Source organism: Anabrus simplex, chromosome 8 (assembly GCF_040414725.1).
Source record: "Anabrus simplex isolate iqAnaSimp1 chromosome 8, ASM4041472v1, whole genome shotgun sequence".
In the NCBI taxonomy this organism is placed as follows: Eukaryota; Metazoa; Arthropoda; class Insecta; order Orthoptera; family Tettigoniidae; genus Anabrus; species Anabrus simplex.
Genome location: NC_090272.1, coordinates 232462771 through 232490021, shown reverse-complemented (window position 1 = coordinate 232490021; position 27251 = coordinate 232462771). Strand labels below are relative to the sequence as shown.

General features: G+C 44.1%; 1 protein-coding gene across 1 annotated transcript; it reads left to right on the top strand.

Annotated features, from left to right (window-relative positions):
• The first annotated feature begins 348 nt into the window (after positions 1-348).
• On the top strand, positions 349-19779 carry LOC136879042 (glutathione S-transferase). Its single transcript, XM_067152774.2, has 4 exons — positions 349-527; positions 6939-7106; positions 18932-19077; positions 19481-19779. Exons 1-4 carry the CDS (start codon positions 392-394, stop codon positions 19646-19648), a joined length of 618 nt encoding a protein of 205 aa, XP_067008875.2. The 5' UTR covers positions 349-391; the 3' UTR covers positions 19649-19779.
• Positions 19780-27251: the final 7472 nt, after the last annotated feature.

The following is a 27251-nucleotide window of genomic DNA, read 5'->3' as shown; positions in this document are numbered from 1 at the left end:
AGTGTGTCGGCAGTGCAACGGGTCTGCTCTGGTCTGGTCGCACCACCCAGGCCCCCCCCCCCCCCCCGAGAAGACCGACATCTCGTCCGAATGGCATTGCAGGACAGATCTGCGTCCTCGTCGACTCTGGCGCAACAGTGGAACAGTGTAACACATCTTACACTATCATGAGTGACATCCGACAAATAGGAGTCAGCTTATCAACTGCTACTACAAGAATCACCCTATAAGCAATGCAGAATGCATTGATAAAAAGTTGTGAGCTTGCTATTACGCAACGTTCAGCCAGAGGGCGTGATAAATAAATTAACATAGCCTTGAACTCCTCTGACGCTGTGTTGTGGGGGCCAGCCGGCGTTTAGTTGTGTGTCTCGTAGCTGAAAGGAGAATAATGGCTCCCAAGTACAAGCTCATATACTTCAATCTCAGAGGGCTCGGCGAACCTATTCGATTCCTGTTTCTTTATGGAGGAATTGAGTTTGAAGACATTCGCATCGAATTTGAAGACTGGCCTAAGGTGAAGGAATGTAAGTACCGAACAGTCTATATACGTACTTACTGTGTCTTATAAATAACGGTGCAGTATCACTTTACTCTTTTGGGGTTTCAGATCAGTCATGTGCGAATATTGCCCGATAGGCTAACAAGCAATGTCTTGCCTCTATCGTAAGTAAGATTTGGACAAGAACCCTTTGTTTAAAGCTACGTTACCGGACGTAGTTACTTGGGAAACATGACACTAAGCTGGGTGTACGAGATGTTTACGAGTACGCAACATGCTGTAAAAAGCACGACGGAAAATACTGTGTACAGATAAATCAGCATGAGTCTCGGTGTCGTAGATAGGATGCTACCTACTTGCAGGACGTTTCATAGTTGTGCACGAATAGGCACTAGGGATTAAAGGAGCGGGAAGCCATTGGAAGGATCGCATATTAGAAATCGCTAGCCGATACAGAGCTCGAGAGATTCGAAGCTGTCTCCTGCAGTGAAGCATCGCAGCACCACCTCGAGCTTCACTTGTTCTGTTAATTCTGGTCTCACCGAGCGAGCTGTGGGTTCGAACCCCACTGTCGGCAGACCTGAAGATGGTTTTCCCTGCTTTCCCATTTTCACATCAGAAAAATGCTGGGGCTGTACGTTAATTAAAGCCACGGCCGCTTCCTTCCCACTACTAGGCCTTTCCTATCCCATCGTCACCATAACACCTATCTGTGTCGGTGCGATGTAAAGCAACTTGTGTAAAAACTATATTTAAAAAAGGAACAGCTACGTAGGGCATGGAAATGAAAGCGCCCTAAGTTTCGCGTACTTAGATGAAAGTGATCAGTCTGATTTCGGTGCCCAATGGTCGCTAACCTACGCTCCCGTGTTTTTTTTGGCTACTTGCTTTACGTCGCACCGACACAGATAGGTCTTATGGCGACGATGGGACAGGGAAGGGCTAGGAGTGGGAAGGAAGCGGTCGTGGCCTTAATTAAGGTACAGCCCCAGCATTTGCCTGGTGTGAAAATGGAAAACCACAGAAAACCATATTCAGGTCTGCCGACAGTGGGGTTCGAACCTACTATCGCTCCCAAGTTAAGATCCCCTGAGGCTTACCTCCTTTAATCACTTCTTACGTCAGACGGAATATAATAATAATAATAATAATAATAATAATAATAATAATAATAATAATAATAATTTTGTGTGTCTATTGCTAGACTGGTGCAGATCCTGTAAGGCAGACCCTCCGACAAAGGTGGGTGGTGTCTCCCGTGTTATTGTGGGGTAGGAAAGTGTTGTGTGTGGTGTAAGTTATGAGTTGCAGGAATGCTGGAGACGACACAAACAACTTCGGAGCGAAGGGGAGTAACATTTTACGAATTATTATTTCTTTATTTAGCGTATGGCAACGCATTGGAATATACAACATATAAATTATATACTAAAATAACTGGGGCGTTATTACAATTAGACATAAAACAGAGCATACAATGACAATGTATGCACTTATATAGTCAGAGTTAATTTGTTTACCCAGTTAACAGCATCTGGAGTCAACGTCGGAAGGTCCTTCAGATCACCCAAGTATGGCGTAATACTACACTGCTGCACGTCGGCCTCGAGTTGTAGGGAAGTAGAATGGCACAGAGACGACATTACGCGAGGTCGGATGAGATAGGTGGGCCAGGAGATGTATTTCGCACGTAGTGTTATTTCACGAGGGAGGAAGCATTCAAGGTCGACCTTGTGCTCCAACCCAGCGTCAGGATCGTTATCTGACCCTACGTGCCCCATGACCTCGCAGCAGCCATCAGACTGTGTATCTTCGGCTTCGAGAGGTAGCTTTATATGTTCGACGACCCGCCAGATGCATTCCCCTCACACAAAGGCGCCGCGTTGCTCGTCTTGCTCATCGTCATTGGACCCAGGAACAGTGCGGTACTATCCTGTTCACGAAAGAGTCGCTGTTTAACCTGGAGAGTGACTCTCGCCATCTGTTCATCTAGTGAACCCCTGGGAATCATTACAACCCTGCCAATAATGTGGAAAGGGACCGATATAAGAGAGCCAGTGTTCTCGTCTGGAACGGCATCTTGTTAGGAGCACGTAACACACTGCACGCGTTTCCTAGGTACTGTGACGGGTGTTGTTTGCAGAGATGCTATCCTGAAACAGTATGTGCAGCTTTTTTGTGGCGCATATGGGCCTAGGTTCCATCTAGTGGACGATAATGCCCGTCCACACAGGCCCTTTTTCACGGAAATGATGTAAAGCATACTCGAGAACATTAGCCGGATTCATGACTGCTTTTTCAAAGGAACATCTGTCAACTTGCTAGCGCAGAAAACTCAAGGTAACCCGGTCGCTTCAGCTGGTCATCAGGGCTGTCCACGTCGAGCTAAACCCTAACGCCTGCAATTCTATTAGATATTTCTGTATGGATTTCAGGACCTTACAGATCGAAATGACAGCTGAATTTTTGTGCATTGCTTTCCTATGGACCCCTCATCCTCTCTACCAAATTTCATTGTCGATTTCGATATGACAGTATGGACAGTTCCCTTGTTAGCAACATTGTTTACTACATATTGTATGTCAAAATCTTAACCTACGTGCTCTTTATCCTACTGGCCTGGGAGAAAAAAAGTTTGTTGCAGGCTACAACTGCCTTTTTGAGGTAAAAGCAACTGTCAAAAGATTCGGCAAAATGGTTGATTCTTGTGTTAAGGCAAATTGCAAATACAGCATGAATCAGATGGGAAGATGATTGCCAAACTCTCAAATTCCATTGAGTGATCAGTTTAGGCTCTTGAAAAGTTCCACAGCTTAAAAATCTTGAAGGATGTAGTACAATTATAATATATTAATTTTATATTGCGAGATTTTTCACTTACATAGGTAAGACGCACTTCAAAACAATTTTCGATCAAATAATTCAGGTTTGAAAAGTACTGAACATATTCTAGTGTAAGAACTACCTAGTTATACAATTTTCTCTTGTAATGGCCTTAATACACTCTACTCTCCTTTCTTTATTACCAGTAAACCTGAACAAGAATTGACAATTATAACAATATACGGCTTACCTAAAAATCATTGCGACATGGTGTGGACGCTGCTTCGGAGACTCCGAAATACAATCACAATGACAATGGAGGTAATATAATATAGGCTACTAGATATTATATATTTGTGAAATGTTATTTCAGAAATATTTTTGTTTTTCCGTTTCGGGCATCCGTCCGCACTAAACGACATTATAACAGCTACAACACCAACCTAATATCTATTTAACGTTTCAATTTCGTACAGTGTTCGCGTCTGAAAATTCCCGCAATTACAATCTGCGACCATTTCAATGAGCTATGAAGGATTTGACTGCCTTCTCGTGCCTTCCTACGACCGCGCTCTCTACGTACTTCATTGTCATTTGGACTTCACTCCCGAAGCTCCTAGCCTCCCTGTATTCTTTACTCCGTGGTTGAAGGGAGGTACGCCGATATGAGCGCTGCAGGCGGAGAAGCTAAAAACTTAACAAAAGACTCATATGAAAAGTGCTTTATAACACAAAGGCGGACCTGTAAGAAAAACATCATGGAACAATGCAGACCACATGCAGACACAGGATACAAACATTTGACGGGGTTTAGGAATCACAAACAGCGACCAAAAAGAAACGTTATTTGACGGATGAAAAGAAAGAAGCTACAAGCTACAAGAGGATGGCAAGAATAGTGGCACCAAAGAAAACTGAAATCTGAAAGAATTACGTGTTCCACAGTTGGCCAAAATCCATTTAATAATAAAATGGATAGCGCACAAATGTGCAAAATACATGTTTTGAGATCAATCTTCCTTACAAAACTGTAAGGAACTTCAGGCTTTTCTCACACCTTATGACATGATATCTATCACATTGTTTTTCGCGTAACCTGTACTGAAAGTAGTCTGGTTGATGAAAACTCTTGTTCCTAACACATTGTGTGGTAAAATCGTGCACTGAGAATCGTGTCACCACCTGTCGGAAGTCGTACAAGGCCTTCTGCCTCATCGCGGTCGTGCAGAAGAAATGACTCCATATTTCCTTCAGCATTTCGCTCATAATTGTCATTATTTCCTCGTATCGTGGTGTAAGGGGGAGAAGCAGCTGGAGTTTCAATTCCTCAACGAAAGGGAGTGGTGGCTGTGGTGGTGGTGGTGGTGATTATTGTTTCAAGAGGAGGTACAACTACGCAACCATCCTCTATTCAGTATAACACTAATCAGAGTGAAAAAATGGAAGGGACCCGACACTTCGAAAAATCCAAAGGAAGACAAGGGCCACGAAGGGCGTGAAAATGAAAGATTACTCAGGCCTCAAGTCCTCTAATACCGTCGGAGTCGGAGAAGAACAAGAGTTGACCAAGAAAGGTCGGATAGGATAGATGAAAGTGAGGAGCCTGGCACAAGTAAGTGGAAGCAATGCCAGGACTCAGCTAAGGGTCCCGTATTTGCCAACCCACGCTCCCAAGTTGAGAGCACCTAGGCCCCCTTTTAGTCGCCTCTTACAACAGGTAGGGGATACCGTGTTGTTATTCTACCACCCCCACACACAACGGGGCGACAAAATGGAGCTTTCTCGTCAAGGCATAAGCTAGGCGTGAATTTTGACAGCAAAGAAGTTTTTTCAGAATGTCGACTTAGCCTTCTCTAGCTCTGGAAGATGACTGCACGTCAGATGAGATCATAATTATGTCCTCTTGCCTGTATGATGCCACTCGACCACTTTTAGGTGAATGAGTCTGTTCGCTGTTTCCAGTGAGAAAACCTACTTTGTGTCACTCATCGCTCTTATAGCAACATTCACTTTCTCCTGTAGGCCCTCCATGGATTGTGAAAACGTTCGCTGGTGTGTGTAACATGACCTCTAGATAGCTACATTGTGAGATAGACAAGAAGAATCTGTCTATAACGTAAATAACTCCACGTTTTACCTCTTTTTCGAAAAGTCACCGCCACTGCCTTAACCTCATTCAGATACAATTTATTTTCTTCTGTCCATTCACTCACTCAGTTGAAGGCTTGATAAATTATTATTATTATTATTATTATTATTATTATTATTATTATTATTATTATTATAAAGGTTTCATTCCCCACCGTAATGGATTGGGGTGGGCCACCTGAAGGGCAACACCCTCTCTGGCCAAGATTTGCTGAATATGTTCTTGGCTGCTTAAGGCCAACACTATGCCATCCGCATAAATGCACTGCTTAACATTTTGTGGTATTGCTCTGCCAACATCTGCTGAAGTCAGAGTAAACAGAATGGGGCACAATGTACCCTTGAAGGACACCTATTGCCTGCTGTATAAGTTTGGATCTTGTTACGTTGTCGCGGATTTTCGCGGGTAAAATCCTACGTCGGTGGTCCCCAGAGAGTAGAGATGGAGGTTCGGCACAGGGTAAAGCCCTTTACTTGTTAGTTTAGGAGAGTGCCGATAGAAGCGACCAACTGCTTTTCTTTACTAGTTTACGCTCGTCCTGACTAGTGGCAAGAAACCATTTGTCTGACACGTCAGGGGCGTTTCGCAGAAAACCTCTCGAAGGGAGTTCTGTTTCGTGACTGGTTACCCATTAGCAAGGTGAAGTTGGTAATAACGTCTAACTGCTATGAATTATAGGAGCGACCCTAAATGCGTCCATGTTTTGTGAGTGTGCAGTGGAGGATTGAGGGTTATGGGACAAGATTTCTCCATGTTTAATTATAAAAGTAAGTTTCATCTGGGGCGGTATGTTGGAATTCAAGCACATATCTCCTCCGCAAGCATTTTAAAGTAACAGAGCAACGACGTTGTTGATGGTTATTTGTCCGTCGGATTGAAACGTTAAGCCTTAAGCAGACCCCTTGCAGCTCTTCGACAGGAGTAAGATATGTCCCGTCACCCCGTCCCTTCCGACTAGCATATATCATGCCATTCATTTCATCTCATTAGCTCTTCCGATGAGGTTGACGTCAGGAAGGGCATCCGGTCGTAAAAAGTTGCTACAAAGATTCATTTCACTACATAACCCACCCTGTAAGAAAATGGGACAATGGTTGGACATTCATAAGTTCATACATTTTGTCTCCCCGAGTAATGGGTTACATGCTGGCGTCCCCCGTCCTAGGACGCTACCTTTTCACGGCTAAAAGGTGGTGACCCAGACCGCGGGACCAACCAGCAGTAAGCCTAAACATATTATTGTAATGATCGACAGATGACGACATAAAGTCAGGAAATGAGAACTGTGCTAGCTGTTTTTAAAGTATTTTTGTATTCTTGTTCATATAAAAGAAGGTATTAATTTTGATTGAACTTTGTGAAACAAATACCTGCTGTTGACTTGTGCATTAATTCATGTAAGCTTCTCTTTAAAATGTCACCCGAAATAAATGCTATCACTTACGAACTCTTTTCTTTCCGCAGCTACACCGTATGGAAAGCTTCCCTACATTGACGTTGATGGAAAACGAATCACTCAATCAACTGCTATTGCTCGTTACGTGGCCAAACTAGTTGGTCTTGTTGGGAAAGACGATTTGGAGGACTTGGAGATTGATTCTGTTGTTGACACCTTGATTGATCTGAAAGATGGTAATATGATATTTATTACTAAAATTAATTTATTCCTAAGAGAACTTACCTTTCCTAGAGCCGAACTGTCTATTGTCTTTATTTGTACATCTTGTCCGACTCAAGGCCAAATGGTGTGCATGCTGGCTTTTGGTCACAGGGATCCCAGGTTCCATTCCCCATTCGTGTACTACCTGGCTAACATGTGCAAGTATTTTTATGGGATGGAGTTCAGGCAGCCTGTGTGTGTGTCAATCTTGACAACGTGTTTTACTGCCCAGACACAGCAGAAAATCTAAACTATGAATTGCCAGCCTGTTGCCAAGTTTTAGTTATCTTTGTGTCCGGATCCATGATTAAATGGTTAGTGTGCTGGCCTTCGGTCCAGAGGTGGGGTGATTTTTGTTTTAAGAGGAAGTACAACTAGGTAATCATCCTCTCCGAAAAAATAAGTGGAAAAGAAATTTAAAATAAAACAAAATTATTTATTCAACAAAGGAATTTGGAAGCGCAGTACAAAATAGAACAAAAAATATTGAATTAGGCCGAAAAATTACTAACGATTCAAAAGGGAAAGTATGTTCCCTGAGTAACAGTACACTTGTAATTTACATACCCTTGATTAATCCACTGTCGCACATAAAGCGGATGACGAGGTCAGCAGTAGTCGCGTCTCGGCTAGTATGCGTTCGAATGTTTCCTGCAGGCCGAGGCTCCGTCTTCTGCCAGAGAGATCTTCGCACTCTGTGAGGATGTGGGCCACACACTGGGCGGTCTTCCCTCTTTAGGAGATAAGAGTGGGTAGATCGTAAATGACCTTATGGCCTCTCTCAGTGAAGAACCGTGTCTTCTTGATCTCAGCTGGTTGGATTTCGGATAGCTCTAGCCCCTCCAATTCCCAGGACGCCAAGATGGTTCGACGTAACTGAGAACAAATATCCTTAGCAGGTACATTGATAGGTCTTGGAGGTAAAAGTACCGCTTCCTTTGCAGCTTCATCCGCAAGTTCATTTCCCGCAATCTCAACGTGGCTTGGAAGCCACGCGAAAGTGATTCTGGTGCCAACATCACTTAACCTGGCTAGAAGGTCATGAATCTGCTGCACCAGTGGGTGTTGTGAAAAACAGGCTTCAATAGACTGCAGAAAGCTTAACGAGTCGGTACACATAAGAAAGTGGCTTCTTCCGTCACCCAATGCAAACTGCAGAGCTTCTAAGATGGCGTAAAGCTCTGTAGTATACACGCAGCATACACTAGGAAGCGAGATCTTCGTGCTCATAATAATGACGAAAGAGCAACCAACATTTTCTCCGATTTTCAAACCATCCTTGAAGATATGTCTCGCGGCCGGATATTGGTCAACGAAGTCCTGGAAATACCTGCGATAAACAGAGGAATCCGTGTTCACGTTGGGTCCATGGAGTAGATCTAGACGTATATCCGGTCACGGAACTGACCACGGAGGTACCTCGCTGAAAGCTTTGTCAAGACAATCACCGATATCTATATTTAAATGACACAAGCTATCAACCGGCCGTGTGGCATTCGGTCGGTCCTGGTACTTCTGGTGGTATTGGGTATTAAATATGCATTGATAGCTTGGATGTGAGGGCATTTCACGAATTTCGGCAGCGTACGTGGGGAGTTTCTGCTTCCTCCTTATTCGTAAAAATGGAACTCCCGCTTCAGTGATTAGACTGGGAATGGGGCTAGTATGGAAAGCTCCCGTTGCCAACCTTGCTCCACTATGGCGAATACTGTCTAAAAGACTCAGCGTAGATTTTGATGCTGAGCCATAAGCCGCACTTCCATAGTCAATTCGGGAGAGGACCGTTGTCGTGTAAGAACATAGCAGAACCGCACGGACAGCCCCCCACGTAGTGCCGCTGAGAAACTTAAGCATGTTAAGTCTTTTCATGCAGACAACCTTCAACTAACGGATGTGAGGCTGTCTCGTTAGTCTCTTATCAAAACGGAGACCCAGGAATCTGCAGGTGTCTACCACTGGTAGGACACTGTTTCGTAAGCGAAGCTCTGGTTCATGATGCACAAGGCGACGACGAGAGAACTGTACAACTGAGGTTTTCACCGCTGAAAATCGAAAACCATGTTGCAGGGCCCATCTGTAGACTCGGTTATTAGCTTGCTGTAGCTGTCTCTCAGCAAATGCCACCCTTCGGGAGCTGCAATGTAGAGCTAAGTCGTCTACATACAGCGATGGAACGAATGCGGGCCCAGCAGCGGCACTATGCCGTTGATGGCGACTGCGAACAATGTGACACTCAGTACCGGCCCCTGAAGCACTCCATTTCCCTGAACGTAATATTGAGAAAATGCATTCCCTACTCGGACTCGAAATAGCCAGAGGGACATGAAGTTCTCGACAAACGTTGGCAAATTTCCACGAAATCCCCACTGGTGTAGTTTGGAGAGAATCCCATATCGCCAGGTAGTATCGTAAGCTTTCTCCAGGCCAACAAACACGGCGACTCTGTGTTTCTTCCAGAGAAAAGCCTCCTGAATGGCGCTCTCCAGTCTGACCAGGTGATCGGTGGCAGACCGATGAGAGTGAAACCCACATTGGTAGTTAGACAAGAGCTTCCTTTTCCATGGCCTACACAAGACGCCCGTTAATCATTCTTCCAAATAGCTTACAAAGGCCATTTGTAAGGCATATTGGGCTATAACTATCGACAAGTTTTGGATCTTTACCGGGCTTGGGAATTGGTATCACAATTCCCTCACGCCAATGAGATGGAAACGCACCCTCACACCATATTCTGTTGAACAGGGTGAGGATATCCTTGAGACATCTGTCACTCAAATGCTTCAGCATTTGATTGTGGATTTTGTCCGGTCCAGGAGCCGTGTATCTGCATAGGGCGAGTGCACTTCGCAACTCCCATTCCGTGAAAGGCACGTTGTAGGGATGCGAAGCACTAGAGGCGAAAGAGAGATGGCGTACCTCTGCCTCGCGCTTAATTGGTAGAAATGCAGAGTCGTATCTCCCAGAGCTGGATGTATCTGAGAAATGTGACGCGATGTGGTCTGCAATGACTGAAGGAATCGTAACTATATCCGCATTTGTTGTAACCAAGGTTGAGATTTACAAAACACAACTTTATTATTCGCTTCAAATGCAAAATACACTATTTACACAAATAAAATGCAATTTAACTTGAAGCAAATGAATTAGGAATCTTGAGAAAAGAGTCTATCTTCTGTACACTATATACAAGTTTACAGTATTTACATCCACTTCTATCTCGAAAAGATAGTCCTTGATATGAAAGTCGATAGTCGAAAACTATCCGAAGTACTGACATAAATGTTTTGGAAAGTCCTTTCTTGCTGAGTTCATAAAAGCAAGTTCAATGTTGGAAGAATTCTTACTTGGCGAAACCAAGGGAGCTTGCATTAATTAGGGAAATGTAACGGTATGTAATAGTATGACTGGATATGGGCAGCGGAAGAGGAGCGGTGACCAGAGGTGAGACCTCGTACTGCCAGAAATTCAGTCCACCTGGTCGAAGCACATTTTCAAGAGGAATAGCCTCCGTGCTCGACGTAGGGTGTATTCTGGAGCTGGACACCGGGGCAAGTGGGCATCAGGACAGGCTGGGAGTTCCTCTTTATAGTACACACACGATGGTTCAGGCACGCGCACTGAGGGCTGCGCGTCGATGCTAGAAGAATGACACTTGGCGCGCGTGTAGCTGGCTGGCGGAGCGAGAAGGGAGCGCCGGACATACAACACCCTCCCCTCCTAAATACGCCGGTACGGCGTGAAACGGCGGCGGCGCTGGCGGCGGCTGCGATGCTGGGCCGGAGCTGCTGATGTCTCTGTTGGATTGTCCGGAGCTGGGACCGGGCGGAGTGGCGCTGTCTCGTCCTGAAAGGAACCCATGGTTATTAAATGGTCTAAAGCTCGTTCAGCAATAGATTTATGTGGCTGAGCCATAGAATCAATAGTTGGACATAGGCGGTAGCGCAGACGTATCTGGTCTTGATGGCGGCAGATACGTTTCTCCGTAGTCTGTATTTCGTAGAGACGATGACCCAAAGATCTGCAGATGACTCCAGGTATCCAGAGTGGGTTTGACCTGAATGTCCGGGTGTAGACCTTGTCGTTGACTGAGAACTTCGTTGGTGATGTCTGAGACTGGGCCGGAAGAGGCTGCAACAGAGAAAGTAAAGTTCTGTGAGGTCGTCCATGGAGCTTCTGTGCAGGAGTGACATTATCAGCGCCGGGCAGAGTTCTGTAGTTGCTTAAGAGTTGGAGCAATGCTTGGTCTTTAGTTAAGCCTGAAGAGACAGCTTTTTTCATACTTCTCTTAAATGTTTGTACAAAGCGTTCAGCTTCACCATTAGATTGAGGGTGAAAAGGCGGTGCTAGGATATGACGAATGCCATTATATGTACAAAATTTCTTAAAAGCAGTAGCTGTAAATTGAGGGCCGTTGTCCGAAATGAGTACTTGAGGTAAGCCTTCTGTAGTAAATATTTTCTGTAGAGCACGAATGGTAGCTTCGGTCGTAGTAGTCGAATGCATATCCACTACATATGGAAAGTGCGATAGTGAATCGATGCTTATTAACCACATGGAATTGAGGAAAGGACCTGCGAAATCGATGTGAACTCGTTCCCATGGAGTAGTAGCAGGAGGCCATGAAGCTAGATCAGAAGACGGGGCGTTCAGATTCAGTTGACATTGTTCACAATGACGGATGAGCTTTTCGATGGCGGCATCAATACCGGGCCAGTAGCAGTGTTGACGTGCTAGTTGCTTCGTTCGGGATATACCCCAATGGCTTTGGTGTAATAATTAGAGAACTTGTTTCTGTAGGCTAAGTGGGATAACCACTCGGAAGATGGTGCCTGCTTCTAGGAGTACGACTCCAGCACGAGTCGTGAGACGATGCTGCATACGATGATAAGGTGCAAAGTGGGCGGGAAGATTGCTCTGAAGAGGCCAACCGTTGCGGATGTAAGTACGCACAGTAGCAAGTGTACTGTCCTTATCCGTAGCTTTAGCTATGCAGGTAGCATCAATAGGAAAACTGGAGACAGTATCTTCAAGTTCTATGTCCAACTGAAGACATTCAGATTCTTGAGAATCGAAGGCAGTACCAGGACCAACTGGTAAGCGTGAGAGGGCATCAGCATTACAATGCTGGGATGTGGCTCGATAGACAATCTGATAGGAATAATCAGAAAGGAACATGGACCATCGTTGAAGCTTTCTGAGGGAATTCTCAGGGATTTTATTACCAGGATGGAATAAGTGTACGAGAGGCTTATGATCAGTAATGATCAGGAAATGGTTGCCATAGAGATATTCATTGAAACGGCGAATACCAAAGATGATGGCTAAAGCTTCTTTCTCTATCTGTGAGTATCGACGTTGATGGTCATTAAGTGTTTTCGAAGCGAAAGCGATGGGGCGTTCCCGTCCATGACGATCCTTCTGGGAGAGAACGGCGCCGACACCGTAGTCTGAAGCGTCAGTAGCTAGCGTGATGAGCTTGTCGGGCTGAAAATGAGTGAGTTGTATAGCTTGAATTAAGGCGTTGTTGATGGTTTTCCATGCCTGTTGGCATTGCGGAGTCCATTGAAATTTAACACCTTTTTTACGTAGAGCGTTTAATGGAGCTGCCACTGTAGCGAAGCGGGGAATGAACTTATTATAGTAGTTCGCTTTGCCTATGAAGGACTGGAGCTGCTTGAGGTTCTGAGGTGGTGGCATGTTGACGATAGCTGAGACATTCTGTGCACTAGGGCGAATTCCAGTCTTATCAAGTATATGTCTTAGGTAGTGAACTTGAGGCTGAAAGAATGTACATTTAGCGAGATTCGCTCGTAGGCCATTGTCTTTCAATTTCTGTAGAAGGAGGCGTAGATTGTGTAGATGTTCCTGATGATCTTTTCCCGTAACAATAATATCATCCAGGTAGTTAGCACAACCGGGAATGGAGGTAGTGAGTTGAGCTAAATAGCGCTGAAAAATAGCCGCTGAGGATGAAACACCGAATGGGAGCCGCTGGAGCTGGAGCAGTCCGAGAGGAGTGTTGAGTGTTAGAAATTTCTTAGAGTCTTCGTCTAAAAGTAGCTGGAGATATGCTTCTTTAAGATCAACTCGAGAGAAGAATTGTCCACCAGCGAGACGACGGAATAAGTCTTCTGGACGTGGAATAGGAAAGATATCTGTGTCGAGTTGTGCGTTGACTGTAGATCGAAAATCGCCACAAAGTCGAACATTACCATCCGGTTTCTTGATTACCACTAGTGGAGTAGCCCATTGACTAGAAGTAACTGGTACCACAATTCCAGTTTGTATCCATCTTTCTAATTCTTTCGTGACCGTGTCTTGAAGTGCTAGGGGTACTGGACGTGCTTTGAGGAAGCGAGGCTTAGCTCCGGATTTCAGCTGTATGTGAGCTGTATAGTCTTTTGCTGTTCCGAGCTGAGAGTCGAAGACTTCAGGAAACTGCTTTAGGAGATCGGTAACGTCAGAAGTAGGATGCAATGTAGATACAACGTTAATGTCGTCATGTATCTGGAAACCAAATAAGTTAAATAGATCCATGCCCATAATGTTGGATGCAGTGTAGTTGTTAACTACGAGAAGAGGAATGGCCTTCTGAATTCCTTTATAATTAGCCTGAAGCCGGATTTGACCTTTAATGTCAATTTTCTTTTTGTTAAACGTCACAAGCTGGATGTCAGCTGGAGAGCATGAAGGGGAACCTAAGTCATGGTAGGTAGCCAGATTAATAATAGAGACAGGTGATCCAGTGTCTAATTGAAATTCGACAGATCTAGTAGAGAATGAGAGAGGAACGATGATCTTGTGAGAATTCCTTGTGGGAAGAATAAGATTGATCTGATCAACTTCCATGTCTTGGCGGGGCTGTATATGCTTCGGGCGTGCTGCAGGAGCCTTAGCAGGGCGGAGCGAACTCCGACATACAGTCTTAATGTGTCCAAGTTTATTACATCGTGCACAAGTGGCTTTGAAAAAACGACAGTCACGACGTTCATGATGCTTGAAACAGCCTCGGCAGGAAGGCAGGAGTTTCGAGGTGCTTTTAGAATTGGGCTTCCTTGGAGCATTACGAGAGGGAATCTGGCGAGAATGCTTGGTAGAGAGCGCCTTATCTGGACGGTTCACTGTAGCAGAGGACTTGCGGGCCTGAGTCGAGACTTGAGCAACTTCGTGTGGAGAAGCTATGGCTGCGGCAGTCTTGGTAGTAAGCTCATAAACCGTAGCAATACGCTGGACGTCTTCTAAAGAAGGGTTACTCTGCTTGACAGCGTCAAAACGTATCTTGTCCTCAGGAGTATGTAAAATTACCATGTCCCGAATGAGAGAATCAGTGTAGTGTGAACCACAACCGTCCTTGGAGCATATGAACTGGCAGGGTTTAGCTATACCACGCAATTCAGTTATCCATTCAGTATGTGTCTGATGGGGTTGCTTTCTGCTCTGAAAAAATTTATAGCGAGCAGCCACTATGTGAGGAGCTTTGGCATAATGTTCAGTGAGACGGGCCAGGAGCTGTGCGAATGGTACCTCAGAAAGGGTTTCTTCTGGACCTAATTTACGTAGTAATTCACACGTAGCATTGCCAACCGAACTAAGAAATAGTGCGCGGCGGCGTTGATCATCTGTGACAGAATGGCAGATGAAATGCTGTTGTAAGCGGGCTAAATAAACTGACCATTCTTCCTTAGTCGGATCAAAAGCAGAGAACGGAGGAATAGCTGATGGCTGTGTAGAGACAGAAATAGCTTGAATAGCCTGAATTAATGCTGCCTGTTGTTGTTGCATAAACTGTTGTTGTTGCTGCTGTAAGGCTTGGAATACCGTAGCGAGTTGCTCAGCTGTAGCCATTGCGAGATGCGTGCAAGAAAGAGCAAGGAGAGCTGTGTGTCAGAACTTGGTGTAGGCGCGACCTTGACCGATATATGCTGGGAGTGAGAGAGAGAGAGAGAGCAAGCAAACACGCTGGAGCGTGCCACACAGGTGGAGCGCACGACAGAGAGCTGTGGAATGTCGGTTGAGTGGGCGACACACTGAGCACTGATTGACTTCGTCGCCAATGTCTAAGTGTATGAGGGCACTGAGTTTGCTGTACCTCGTTGTGAAGGAGTGGATGAATTGCAAGTTATTATCCTGTCGCCACAGAGTTGGTTGACTGGGGCCGATGAATTGGAGTGTCCGTGGCGGTCGTTTTTCTTTTACCTCGTCGCCATAGAGTTGTGTTGTAACCAAGGTTGAGATTTACAAAACACAACTTTATTATTCGCTTCAAATGCAAAATACACTATTTACACAAATAAAATGCAATTTAACTTGAAGCAAATGAATTAGGAATCTTGAGAAAAGAGTCTATCTTCTGTACACTATATACAAGTTTACAGTATTTACATCCACTTCTATCTCGAAAAGATAGTCCTTGATATGAAAGTCGATAGTCGAAAACTATCCGAAGTACTGACATAAATGTTTTGGAAAGTCCTTTCTTGCTGAGTTCATAAAAGCAAGTTCAATGTTGGAAGAATTCTTACTTGGCGAAACCAAGGGAGCTTGCATTAATTAGGGAAATGTAACGGTATGTAATAGTATGACTGGATATGGGCAGCGGAAGAAGAGCGGTGACCAGAGGTGAGACCTCGTACTGCCAGAAATTCAGTCCACCTGGTCGAAGCACATTTTCAAGAGGAATAGCCTCCGTGCTCGACGTAGGGTGTATTCTGGAGCTGGACACCGGGGCAAGTGGGCATCAGGACAGGCTGGGAGTTCCTCTTTATAGTACACACACGATGGTTCAGGCACGCGCACTGAGGGCTGCGCGTCGATGCTAGAAGAATGACACTTGGCGCGCGTGTAGCTGGCTGGCGGAGCGAGAAGGGAGCGCCGGACATACAACAGCATTCATGGAGATTCGGGGGACTAAGGGCACATTCTGTACTCCGACAATACGGCGGTGATGATGGAGTATGTGCCGTCATGAAAGACACACACTTTTCCCACGTAGCTTTCTTACTTTCTCGATTCAAAAATAGGGCTTTCGCGCGCATATGATTGGCCATCGCAGGATTCCGATGATAATGCTTAAAAGCTCGTCGGCCATCACGTATGGCTGCTGCAATTTCGTCCGTCCACCATGAGACCTGTTTCCGGCGAGGAATACCGGAGGAGGATGGAATTGTTTCCTCTGTAGCAGCTAGAATTCCAGTGGTCGTCAACAGACTCCAGCATATCATCGTCGGCTATCACTGCGCGTTTGGAAAATTCTGGCCAATTTGCCCGCCTAAGTAACCAGCGCTTGGGTACTTCGGTCTGTCTTTGATTCAAGAGAGATAGAATTATCTGGAAGTGGTCACTGTCACAGAGGTCGTCGTTTACTTGCTACCGTAGCACTAGCGTATGGCTGCACAAAGTGGCATCCAGGTGTGAGAATGTGCCAATGTGCGCTCCTGAATAGTGTTGGTTCCCCTGTGTTTAGCACGCAAAGATCGAACAGATTGACCAATCGCACGAACATCCTCCCCCTGGCAAAGGAAGACGGAGAGCCCCAGAGTGTGTTACGGGCGTTCACGTCTCCCAGCATGACGAAAGGGGGAGGCAACTGAGCGATCAAATCTTGTAGTGCATGCATTTCAAGATCGTAGTCCAGTGGCGTGTACACGTTGCACACCGTTGTCAGTACTGGTAACGAAGCGCGAACTGCAACTGCATCTAGCTGAGTACGGAGCAGTACTTCGTCGCTGAAGATGTCGGAGCGGACTAGGGTACAAACGCCCCCAGTCGCAGCGCCATCCTCAGGTCTTTAGAATAAATGCGTTGTACGGTATCCCTCATAGTCGTGTCGTGTCCAGGTCTTGAACGAGATTCCTGTAGACAGATTATGGAGGCCGCCGAGACTGTTATCAACAGACAAAACTCAGCTAAGCGACAGTGATGACTATTGCAGTAGTGCCATTGTGTGGATTAGTAGCGTCACGACATTAGGACAATTAATGCCCTTATTTCGATCAACTACCTGCCAATTTCCGCATTTTTTGTCGTCGTCCTTTCTGTCATTACCATCATCCACGACAATGAGTGGTTCAGTCTCCATTGTCTCCTTAGCAGAGGAAGACACGATGACCGAGCACTCCGCGGATGGTGATCTAGATGAATGGGAACGGTGAGCCTTCTTCTTAGGAGAACTGTGTTCTCCTGTAGGCGATCGAGCAAGAGGCCGTCGGGGCCTCTCGCCCTTGCCCGCCGTTTCCGTCTTCTTTGGAGGAGAACCCGCAGATGGCTTTGGTCCAGAGCGTCCTGGGTTCGATTCTCGGCCGGGTCGTGGATTTTAACCTTCATTGGTTACTTCCAATGGCTCGGCAGCTGCGTGTGTGTGCCGTCTTCATCATTAGAATTCATCGTAGGAAGGGCCCCATCCTTCACTAGGCCTCTTCGCAGGCCACATGCCATTATTATTATATCACCAGAGATCTTTTTACATGCCGACATTTACGACATGGAGCACTAAATGGAAGTTTCTCTCGCTCTTAAAAGATATGATCATATGATCATTTCTGTTGGGTTTGAACGTGTGATCCTCATATCCAGTGACTCACACTTTACAAGTAGTTCACCGAAGGATTTATGGTGGATTGGAAAGATCCGCGCCTTTTACTCAATTTATTGTAGGGACTATGTAATATTTTTATCGCACTTATATAGGTAGCAAGAACAAATCATGGGGCTGGGAGTAATGGATAATTCAAAACGAATTACTTTTAAGAAGACTTCCTTAACGTGTATAACATAATAATGGCTTACGGTGTCCGGAGAGGCCTACATAAGACCTGCTTGCCTGTAAGGATGGGGCTTACTCTCTCTCTCTCTCTCTCTACCCAGTAGCATTAACCAGTTACATTCTCAAAATGGGCGGAGAAGGGGGGGTAATGAACTTTGCAACCAAGCTGTCGCAGACATAAAATACCGCATCCGCAAATGGTTATCCGCGGATATTATAAATATTTACCTACAGTATATTACACGCAAGACATTGAAACGTAAAGATCTCTTAACATAATAGACACAACGCCAACAGTCACAGGTTTATGAGGGATTTCCTCTTGTAACAACTGCCGACGTATTGACCTTTGTTCCTTTCTTCCACTAACTGCGGATAGAAGCCAGTTAGGCACAGGTCAGAATTACGGCTTTATGATCTCAAGGCTCTATATATCACCATTCTCCCATACCAATGTCAAGAGTCCCCTAACTGCAAGCAAATCAATAAACATCACAATTTAGAAATGATCTGGCGTACAACTAACTTGGCGGATATCCGCGGATACGTATCCGTGCAGTTCTCTACCGATAGTCTACACATCCCTGCATATGCGGTTGGCGTCTGGACGGACATCGAGTATAGAATATCCCTTGTGGCTCACATGTGTTAAACACTCATCATCAAAGGAAGCTGGGACGGAGGTAAGGAACACACATGAAGGTAACTGCAGGCGTAGACAAATATGGACGTAGGAGAGTAAAAGGAATGGGGGATAAGGAAAAGAATTAAAAGGCAACAAGATCAAACTCCACATCAACACACAAAGCTGTCTCTTTCGCCTGATCCTCTGTTTATCCACAATAACTGTGATTGATGAGAAGAGAGCAGTGGATTGAGATATGGTGATTGTCCAAGTCCTTTCTGTGTTTCTATGTTTCACCCTGTCCCTTCTTTCTGTCATTGTGTTTGTCTTACTACGAGCTCCTTTCCATGTTCATGCCTTTCTACAAATCAGACAGTGCAGATAACAGCAGTGTTGATTCTCTCTTCCAGTTCAGGTAGCATATTACTACGAGGAGGATGAAACAATCAAGCAGAAGAAAAAAAAGGAGATTGCTGTAAATGAGACAGTACCACAATTCCTCAGCAAACTTGATGCTAGGGTCAAAGAAAATGGAGGATATTTTGTTGGTGGCAAGGTACATATTATATATTTTAGTATTGTATTGATATTTATATTTGAATTCAATATATTTATGAGGGTTTCACAGTCACACTGAACCAAGTCCAGTATAGCTGCAGCAAAACTTACACGAAGTCCTATTCACTGCCATAGTGAACCGAATATTAGATCATTTGCCGTCCCATACTTGTAAAGAAAAATTAATAGAAGAGATTCGTTGTTTCCTTCACAGCCACACTGAACCAAGTATAGGCATACTGCAATAATTGCAATCAATTAATTAGCTAATGAGAATGAGTGACGATTTTTAATCTTCTGGTGAAAAATATGCTCCCTATGGATCAGTTGTGGTCTATTCTTTGGTGAATTTAACCACTGACGTATCTTTCAATGCGTGTCTTGTATTCTTTTGATTGCAGCTCACCTGGGCAGATATTTACTTCGCTGCCTACCATGAAACCACCAACCTCTTTGCGGGCGAGAATGTGATTGGAAAGTATCCGCACCTCCTGGCTGTCGCCGACAAGGTGTACGCAATTCCTGCCATCAAAGCTTGGATTGCAAAGAGGCCTGTTACACACCATTAATTCTTCTTGATATACAATATTTATACTTGCACTTTTATATTTAGGTACATAAGCGCATGTAATCCACATCATTCATGTAAGATTTGCATTTAATCCCTTCAGAGAGATATGAAATAATATTACAAATTTTATATATGATTTATTATTCTCCTTCCTGGGCGTTTTTCCTCTCAAGGTTCGGGGACTGTCTTTCTGCATCTTGCACTTCACTCGGTCTGTGAAATGTTTGGATGAACGCCTACAATGATCACATTCCAACCACTACTTTTTTTTTTGTCTTTCTCAGGGTCGCCGTCCATCAGGGGCTCTGGCGATGGACTCTGAGCCATCTATGGGCTAGAATACTAACATACATAAAATTAACATATATGCGTAATATAACTGCGCACTGCTTCTTCCCGCGTTATCCCCAACAGACCACCTTCATGCAGTGCTTCCATTGATCAATGTGGATAATGTCACCATAGCATTTAGCTGCACGAATGAGGAGCGAATGCCGTAAGAGTTTACTTTTCGAAAGTCACTGTACATTTTTTTACGTATTGTTGGTATTGAAGCATTATCGTTTGTACATAGTATTACGTGTTATTAGTAACTAACAGATGGTTGATGTTGTCGTATGAGGATAGGTCGTTCATTCCGGATGGGAGCTTTATAGTTATTAGGCTTTCCAGGACACAATGGATAAATGAAGAGTGCAATAAGAGGAGATCATATGACGTATTCTTGACGAGCTGGATGAAGATGAGAGCAGGGAAGACAACCATTTAGAAACTGAATCTGAGCACGAAGACTCTGCGATGACGATCTGAACTGTTCACCCAGTGGCGAAGGTCCCGAAGATAATCTCGACTGTGATCTATATTTACAAGCTTCTGTTGAAATTCAGCAAATTGAGCGGCCATCGAGACGGAAATCTCAAAGGAACTGGGAAGAGAATAACTTCAAACAGTTCAGCTTTAGTCTCTTAACCTCTAGAACAGTTTTGTTGACTGTGAAGTGCATAAACTGTTTGGTAAGGATGTGAATATAGCGAAAGCAACTAATTCAATCACAGGAAAATATCAAAAAAAAAATAATAACATAGTTCATAACCGACTAGGACCTACGTCGAACGTAGAAACTGATCCATTTAAGTGTTTTGAATTATTCTTTACTAACAACATAATGCAAACTATACTTCGTAATTCTTAAATATTTTATTGTTTCTGGCAACAATGTGGAGTTTGTTTATAGTTTTAGCGTAGATATGCGCATGCTAGTATTGGGCAATTAGCGACTAATGTTAGTATTCTAGGGTTTTAACCACGTGTCCGTAGAATTACCAACGCTGCCTCACCTCCCAAATCTTGTCTGGTATAGGGGGGGAAGTTTAAGGGTGTCTTCCTTTCTTATATGGTCCAGGCTTCTGACTCCCAGAGACCATAAAAGCGTGTTCATTTCATTGCATGGATCGTCTCCTCATGTTGTTCTGTGGTAAGCTAACACTCCACGCCATACAATGCTGCCAATACTTATATATAGAGGGCAATCAAAAAGTTTCCGTTCGACGGGCGAATCGGGATGCCAATCAGGCAAAATCGCCGTGAACATTGAAGTACTCACCCCACCGACGCACCAGGTCGAAGATCCCCGTGTGGTAAAATACCGTGCCCTGCCGTGTAAGGAAGTCCGTTACCGCTTGCTGCATTTCCTCGACCGACAGGAAACGTCGAACCTCAGGGCCTTTTCGAGGGGACCGAAGGCGTGATAATCGATCAGGACTATAGGGCGGCTGCTCGAGTGACCGTAATGGATGAAGCTGGCCTCGCAGACCGACCGGCGTCTTGTATCCAAACGCGACCCGCACGGAACTTTGTGCACCAATCCACAACGGTGGTTTTCGACAGACATGCTGCCCCATACACAGTCTTCATTCTCCGATGGATGTCCACCGGCGTTTGTTCTTCGGCAGCCATGAACAGATTAACAGCACGTTGGTCCTGTTTGGACGCATTTGGTAATAACGTCGCCATAGTTCACGTGGCCGCATTTAACGCACGCACCTCGGCACGACAAGACTGCCACACTAATCCCTTCGCCTACATATCGGTGGTTATCTACCCGCGTCGGAGTCGCGCTACGTTCCATGTCCACTGCAACAACGCCCTCAAACGGAAACTTCTTGACCACTCCTTACGGAAAAAAAGATCGTACTCCTAAAGGCGTGTACAGATTTCTGGGCACATGTATAACTCGCTCTAAATAATGCCCCGTCCGATGCGCGGGAGGGAAGCATTCACTCGTGTCTACAAAGATATTCCTACAACTCCCTCTAGAATATTTGACATCTCAAACTGAAATCTTGAGCGTCGGTGTTCCTGGTTCAGAGCAGATTTAAAAGCGGGATTCTTCTCCTGGAAACGGGAGGTCCTAGAAAAAACCAAGCATCGTTGAGTGTACTGCTGCCCGTAACAGCGTTAATATATAGCAGATATTCTGGATTCAGGAGGCCAAATGGACTGTATTGCGATTGACCTATCTAAGGCATTTGATAGGGTAGATCATGGAAGACTACTGGCAAAAATGAGTGCAATTGGATTAGAAACAATAGTGACTGAATGGGTGGCTATATTTCTAGAAAATAGAACTCAGAGAATTAGAGTTGGCGAAGCTTTATCTGACCCTGTAATAATTAAGAGGGGAATTCCTCAAGGCAGTATTATTGGACCTTTATGTTTTCTTATATATATCAATGATATGTGTAAAGAAGTGGAATCAGAGATAAGGCTGTTTGCAGATGATGTTATTCTGTACAGAGTAATAAATAAGTTACAAGATTGTGAGTGGCTGCAGGGTGACCTCGATAGTGTTGTGAGATGGACGGTGGGCAATGGTATGATGATAAACGGGGTTAAAAGTCAGGTTGTGAGTTTCACAAATAGGAAAAGTCCGCTCAGTTTTAATTACTGCCTTGATGGAGTGAAAGTTCCTTTTGGGGATCATTGTAAGTATCTAGGTGTTCATATAAGAAAAGACCTTCATTGGGGTAATCACATAAATATGATTGTTAATAAAGGGTACAGATCTCTGCACATGGTTATGAGGGTATTTAGGGTTGTAGTAAGGATGTAAAGGAGAGGGCATATAAGTCTCTGGTAAGACCCCAACTAGAGTATGGTTCCAGTGTATGGGTCCCTCACCAGGATTACTTGATTCAAGAACTGGAAAAAAAACCAAAGAAAAGCAGCTCGATTTGTTCTGGGTGATTTCCGACAAAAGAGTAGTGTTACAAAAATGTTGCAAAGTTTGGGCTGGGAAGATTTGGGAGAAAGGAGACGAGCTGCTCGATTAAATGGTATGTTCCGAGCTGTCAGAGGAGAGATGGCGTGGGAGGTCATCAGTAGACGAATAAGTTTGAGTGGTGTCTTTAAAAGTAGGAAAGATCACAATATGAAGATAAAGTTGGAATTCAAGAGGACAAATTGGGGCAAATATTCGTTTATAGGAAGTTATTGGAATAACTTACCAAGGGAAAGGTTCAATAATTTTCCAATTTCTTTGCGATCATTTAAGAAAAGGCTAGGAAAACAACAGATAGGAAGTCTGCCACCTGGGCGACTGCCCTAAATGCAGATCAGTAGTGATTGACTGATTGATCATCAGTAGGGCCCGGATGTTGATGACATGTCATCTTTTTACTGAGCTGTCTAAAACAATGCTGAAGCAGATATAAACTCCGGCCGGGTTACCCCGTCTTCAAATATGCCATTTTTATTTTGCATCTTTTTGCATTTTTTGCTATTTTTCCATTTTAAGAGCATTTTTTTTAAGTCTGGTAGATTTTTTGGGACATATTTTAGAGAAATCGGCGTTTTAAGGTCATTTTTCCCGATTTAGTCATGTCACAGCTTTATATGAGGCAGTTACGTCTCTCAGAGTTGAGAACAAGCTAGTAGTTGATACAGGATAATTTAAAATATTGAAATAAAATATTTCAGTATTGCTATTAGTAGTAAAATATATATCTTGGATGCAGAAGGTTATGGGGGGGTAGGTATGCAGATACTCTTGTTTTCGTCGCAAACCAGTTATTAGCGGAATGGAATGTTACCTGCTCTGTTGACCAAGGACAGCAGTGGCGGGGTAGAAAGGGGAAGGGTTTGTTATATTCTTGTCTCAGTTCCGCATTATTCACGACGACGGCTTTCAAAATGCCTAAAATAAAACCGAGTGTGTCAGTGCATTTAAAACAACTAGTATCTGAATTTGGTGACAATGTGTTTTCCACCGATGGAAGCATATTGTTTTGCAAATTGTGTGGAACTAAAGTAGCTGCTGAAAGAAGATTTACTGTAACGCAACATATCGGTCGCGATAAACACATTCGTGCTCTTCAGCGTGTTTCAAATAAACCTGCAACTCAGCGCTTACTGCCTTCAGTTGCTTCGAATTCCGTCAAGTCCTCACAGTTCAGTAAAGAATTGTGTGATGTATCTGTATCTGCAAACATTCCGCTGTATAAACTCAACAGCCCGAAATTACGTGGATTTTTGGAAAAACATACGAATCAAGAAATACCAGACGAATCAACTTTACGTAAGAATTATTTGCCGCAGTGTTACGAAGACACATTAAACAAAATAAGATGTGAAACTCGGGGAAAGAAAATATGGGTGTCAATCGACGAAATTCAGGTGCTAGGGGTCGTTATATAGGCAACTTTAGAAGTGCATACACCAGGTGAAATATTTTTATTGACTACCGAAGTGTTAGAAAAGACCAATTATTCTACCATATCAAAACTGTTTGACAGTGCTGTGTTTCTCCTGTGGCCTGGGGGCATCAAACATGACGATGTACTTTTATTTTTAACTGATGTTGCACCGTATATGGTACGAGCAGCTAATTCATTGACGGCACTCTATTCTAAAATGGTCCATGTTACGTGCCTTGCCCATGGACTGCACAGAGTTTGTGAAGAAGTAAGGGCTCTTTACCCCAGTGTAGACAGGAAGTAATGCAATGTCTGGTTCTTCAGCTCTGAAACGTGCGACTCGCGAGGGTGCTTTTAAGAAAACCTTCTTATTGTGAAAACTTCAAGTTAGTAAAGGAAATAGTGCAGAGTTTTGACAGTGAAGAAGCTGCAGCAATAAAAATTGCCCAGGACATTCTGTCTGAACCAAACATTGAAGGTAGTGGCATTCATAAAATCAAATTTCGCCTTATTGACAGCAACAATTACATCATTGGAGAAAACGGGCGAAGAAATGGTTGATTCCATTTCCTTAATCAACCAGGTGGAAACTAGCCTTAGCAACAATCGTGGCAAAATTGCTGCGGGTATTGCATCAAAACTGAAAAAAGTGCTGGACAAAAACACCGGGTATAAAACATTACGCAAAATCTCAGGCATTCTTTCTGGTGAAAACTACTGCATGGCTGGGACTGAGGAGGATTTAGCAGCAAACAACCTTCCTCACTTCAAGTTCGCTCCGATCACATCAGTTGGTGTTGAACGCAGCTTTTCGAGATATAAAAACTTGTTGGCTGATAACCGCAGATCATTTACATTTGCCAACATCAGAATGACATTCGTAGTGCAGTGCAACTCAGACTAAAGTGAACATAAACCTTTTGTTAAGTGCTAGAAATCTATTTTGATTTACTTTTCACTTTGAGCTTAAAGATGTCATTTTTTAAATATTGGTGAGTTTATTATTATAAGATCATTTTTTTTCCATTTTATAGTGCATTTATCGAATTTTTAGATCATTTATTAAAGTCATTTTTAAACATTTTAAGGGCATTTTAAAAACTTTTTTACGGCATCAACATCCGGGCCCTAATCATCAGTGTAAGTTACAATGATTGAAAGTAGAAAATTGGCAACGCTGCTCCTGCCTGTGCCAATAATTTCGTTTGTCATTTGTTCCTTTTCTGTCGATATGTGTACGAAATCCTTGATCAAGTAGCTTTAACGGGGTGTGAACAGTGCACCCGCCACCGTGAGAATGAATTACTGCCATTAAGTCTTCTTAACTGAAGATGTCTAAAGGCGGCTACGGCACGCGGCGCCTTGTATCAAGTCTGAATACCGTGGACTGAGCAGTGTTCGGGTACAATCTCGTGATAGGCTTTAAGCACGTAGGACTTCCGTCATTTCCTGTTAGTTCCGTCAGGGGTTTCACACAATAACGAACACCCATTTCAGAAAATATTCAATGTCTACACAACTATGGGACTTTCTTGAAGTTTAGAGTTTTTTACAAGCTTTTATAAGTCACACTAACACAGAGAAGTCTTAAAGCGACGATGGGCAGGGAAAGAGCTAGGAGTGGGAAGGAAGTGGTCTTGGCCTTAACTTAGGTACATCCCCAGCATTTACCTTGTGTGAAAATGGGAAACCACGGAAAACTATCTTCAGGGCTGCCCACAGTGGGGTTCGAACTCACAATCTCCCGGATACAGGCTTACAGCTGCGCGCTCCTAACCGCTCGGACAACTCGCCCGGTGATATAACAATTACAATTATGAAAATAAGCACGTCCCTTATGACAGGGAATGGCGGAAATGTTCTTATCCTACACCTGGCATCAGGTTAGGAAACTCCCCTTCGTCTTCCGTAACTGAGGCTATTTCTCTGCTGATACGTTTCGGAGCTCTTCTTGTCCAAGTCGTCGTAGAGATCTTGTCCCAATGTTTACTACCTCATTAAGCACACGTATTTTTACCCGTCACTTCTTGTCGAGTAAGGAAGTCGTTCCTCTCAATTTGTGTTCGAGTTTCAACACGGTATCTGTACGAGGAGAGCGTCCATATGGAAACTGTGTTATGAATTGTCTAACGCCTTCTTAGCAAACCTCTCCGACTTTCCTGCACTATGTACCTATGTCGAGGCATTGTGAGAATTATACACCGAACTGAGAACAGCTGAAGCGACAGACTGACACTTGTCAAACGTTCTAAGCACGGAGCACAACCAGGAAAGTGGGGAAACTGTGAGCTAGTTGCTGTGCTGCGGAGGAAGACTGATGGGAGAAACCAAACGGCAGATGTACGTAAAGAAAGGCCATGGTTGGTCCTAGCCTTCCCCTATCCCATTGTCGCCATGTGTCGTAAAACAAACTGTAAGATATATATTCAAATTTAAATTTCGGAGATATTATTTTCATGGCTTCCTGCCACTCTTTGGTGGTAGGGCCTATATTAATTAAATATGACTGTTTTGGTTCATACCGAGCATCTGAAGACTTGAGTACTGTTTGAAGTTAATAAATGATCTGTGTTCAGCTTATCCTAGATATTTCTGGGATCACAGGAGCCAAACAGCCTCTTTTGGTTTAAGGTCGGATGCCCTTCCTGCCGCCACGAGATTTTTCGGAGGAAAATTGGAACTCAGGACCGATGGGGATTCGAACGTCAGCCGTTCGTGTGAAAAGCAAGCAGTTGAGACACTGCACTGATCACGCCCCTCAGAAAAAATGTAGGAAATCATCGAACTAAATAATGAAATATTAGATCGAAGAATTGCTTGATTCTTTGTTGATTCATTCACAAAAGAGTAAATGGTGCAACTTGAACAAACGTCGTGTGAGGCTCAACAGTTCCGAGCTCCGCAGGG